The sequence below is a fragment of the Nanorana parkeri genome, unplaced genomic scaffold, assembly GCF_000935625.1.
Source record: "Nanorana parkeri isolate BGI_ZX_2015 unplaced genomic scaffold, ASM93562v1 scaffold623, whole genome shotgun sequence".
Taxonomy (NCBI): domain Eukaryota; kingdom Metazoa; phylum Chordata; class Amphibia; order Anura; family Dicroglossidae; genus Nanorana; species Nanorana parkeri.
In genome coordinates this window covers 825,899-828,719 of record NW_017306891.1, presented here as the reverse complement: position 1 = coordinate 828,719, position 2,821 = coordinate 825,899, and the positions used below count along the sequence as shown (strand labels likewise).

Sequence of the window (2,821 nt, the reverse complement as noted above, 5' to 3'; positions counted from 1 at the left end):
CCTGGGTAACATTGAATCAGCCCCACACACACTCAGCGATCTCTCCCCACACCAGACACTTACCATCTTTAAGGACAAAGAGCTTTGCTGTCATTCGTGATGAACTCTGTCGATAAATCAGACGCCTGCAATGAGAAAACAAACACGTGTGAGAGGAGAACTGAGACTGAAGGACAGAAGAGGCAGGGGATGGCAGGAGAGGAGACACAGGAGCGGAGGAGAGCAGAGACAGGGGAGGACAGAGGAGAGGAAAGACAGGACAGAGGAGAGCAGAGACAGGGGAGGACAGAGGAGAGCAGAGACAGGGGAGGACAGAGGAGAGCAGAGACAGGGGAGGACAGAGGAGAGCAGAGACAGGGGAGGACAGAGGAGAGCAGAGACAGGGGAGGACAGAGGAGAGCAGAGACAGGGGAGGACAGAGGAGAGCAGAGACAGGGGAGGACAGAGGAGAGCAGAGACAGGGGAGGACAGAGGAGAGCAGAGACAGGGGAGGACAGAGGAGAGCAGAGACAGGGGAGGACAGAGGAGAGCAGAGACAGGGGAGGACAGAGGAGAGCAGAGACAGGGGAGGACAGAGGAGAGCAGAGACAGGGGAGGACAGAGGAGAGCAGAGACAGGGGAGGACAGAGGAGAGCAGAGACAGGGGAGGACAGAGGAGAGCAGAGACAGGGGAGGACAGAGGAGAGCAGAGACAGGGGAGGACAGAGGAGAGGAAAGACAGGACAGAGGAGAGCAGAGACAGGGGATGGCAAGAGAGGATGCCAGGAGGAGGGGAAGAGAGCAGGGACAGGAGCAGAGCACATACACAAAGCATAATTGGAGAGGAGACACCTGGCTACAGAGGAGGGTGAGAAGGAATGACATACAATGCAGGAGATCATGGCGACAACCAGCAGGTGAACATAGTATATTCCGGATGAAGGGGGCCCAGGACAATGCTGAGGATGAAAGATCGTATACCCAGCAAACGGGAATGTCATGCATTGTGAAGTGGGGAGCAGTAGAGATGATGCACGGTGTGGGGTAGAGATGGATAAGCAATAGGATCAGAGGGGGGGAGGAATCAGGATGAGATCAGATCACAATGGGATCAGCATGAGATCGCAAGGATGAGGATATGATCCAAATGGGATAGCAGGGACCATGCATAGGATCATAATGGGATCGCAAAGCCCAGAATGAGATCGCAGGGACCATGCACTGGGATCACAGGGAGTAGGATGAGGTCACAGGTACCATGCACATTATAATGAGATCGCAGGGACCATGCACAGCACGACGTGACAGGTCGCCCCGTACCTGCAGCGTCAGGATGCTGATGTCTGTGTTGAGGGTGGTCAGTGGGGTCCGGGTGGAGGACGTGCCCAGCCTCGGGTGGTGCAGGCTGACAATACTGGGGTGCGAGTCCAGGGCGATCTGCAGGTCCAGGATGTAATCGATGACGTGCTGGAGGATTTCCATCTTGCTGACTTTCTTGTTCTGGGGAATGCTGGGCACCAGCTCCTTCAGCTTGGAGTAGCAGTCGTTCATGTTGTACAGCAGGCTCATCGGATCGTCCACTGGCGTTTTGCTCCTGGAAATGCCTAGGCTGTGCTCCGTTAGGCTGCCTTTCCTGACAGATCGGACGGGACTGAATGCTTTCATAGCGCGGGCAGTACAGACAAGGAACTCCCCGCGCACAAACACGCACAGACGAATATAGAGAGTCACGACCAGCGCTCGCAGCTATCTCCTCGGGTTACACGCTCTCTATTCACACGCTTCGATTAGCTCAGAATGAGCCGCAGGACGCTCGACATTCACTTATATACCCCGGCGCGAGGCGGCTGACAGGTGGGCGTTCCCCTGCGCCGTGGTTGGCCGGGCCGTTCCGGCCGCGGTTCGTGATTGGACGGGGATTAGACTCGCGGAATGTGAATCCCTTCCGCGTTCTGAACCAATTATTGTCAGCGGGGGGCGTGTCCGTGTGATCACAGCTGTGCTAGTAAATAGGCTGCGATGGATTCACACAGTGTCAGAGCGGAGATTGCGAGCATGACATTCAATGCATGGCGGGGAGTGAAGAGGATCATGACTACTCCCAGTGATCACATAGTACACCCAGGATCCTGCACAGAGCACACCTCACTGCTCACAGTGATCACATAGTGCACCCAGGATCCTGCCAAGAGCGCACTCACTTCTCCCAGTGATCACATAGTACACCCAGGATCCTGGATAGATCACACTCACATACCCAAAAATATTATAGGGGGATCATTACTTCTCACAGTGATCACATAGAACCCACAGGATCCTGGACAGAGCACCCTCACTTCTCCCAGTGATCACACTCACTGCTCACAGTGATCACACAGTACACCCAGGATCCTGGATAGATCACACTCACATACCCAAAAATATTATAGGGGGATCATTACTTCTCACAGTGATCACATAGAACCCACAGGATCCTGGACAGAGCACCCTCACTTCTCCTAGTGATCACATAGTACAACCAGGAACCAGGACAGATCACACTCACTGCTCACTGTGATCACATAGTACACCCAGGATCCTGGACAGAGCACACTCACATGCCGATAGATACTGATTCCTAAATATTGATTGCTGACAATTTTGTTTTTGCTTCTTGCAGGATGCAGTGCTGACCAATCCTTCGGAGATCATCAATGACACAAAGTGTGCTCCTTGTCCATTTTGCAACTTAATATCTAATTGATTTTTTTTTTTCTTCTTACAGGTAACTGCAGAAATCTTGCACAGGGACTTTCCTGATTCCATGCCCTGACCAATGTTTCCTTGCAACGACAGAAAAATA

The 2,821-nt window shown here is 53.1% G+C and overlaps 1 protein-coding gene across 1 annotated transcript in view; it reads right to left on the bottom strand.

Moving 5' to 3' along the window:
• Positions 1–1,681, bottom strand: part of ID2 (inhibitor of DNA binding 2, HLH protein) — a 3,215-nt gene extending 1,534 nt beyond the window's left edge. The window contains exons 1-2 of the mRNA XM_018563020.1: positions 1,300–1,681; positions 64–125 (exon numbers count right to left, since the gene is read on the bottom strand). Coding sequence (XP_018418522.1) covers positions 69–125; positions 1,300–1,644 — 402 coding nt within the window. The 5' untranslated portion in view covers positions 1,645–1,681 and the 3' untranslated portion in view covers positions 64–68. The remainder of the gene's footprint in view (positions 1–63; positions 126–1,299) is intronic.
• Positions 1,682–2,821: the final 1,140 nt, after the last annotated feature.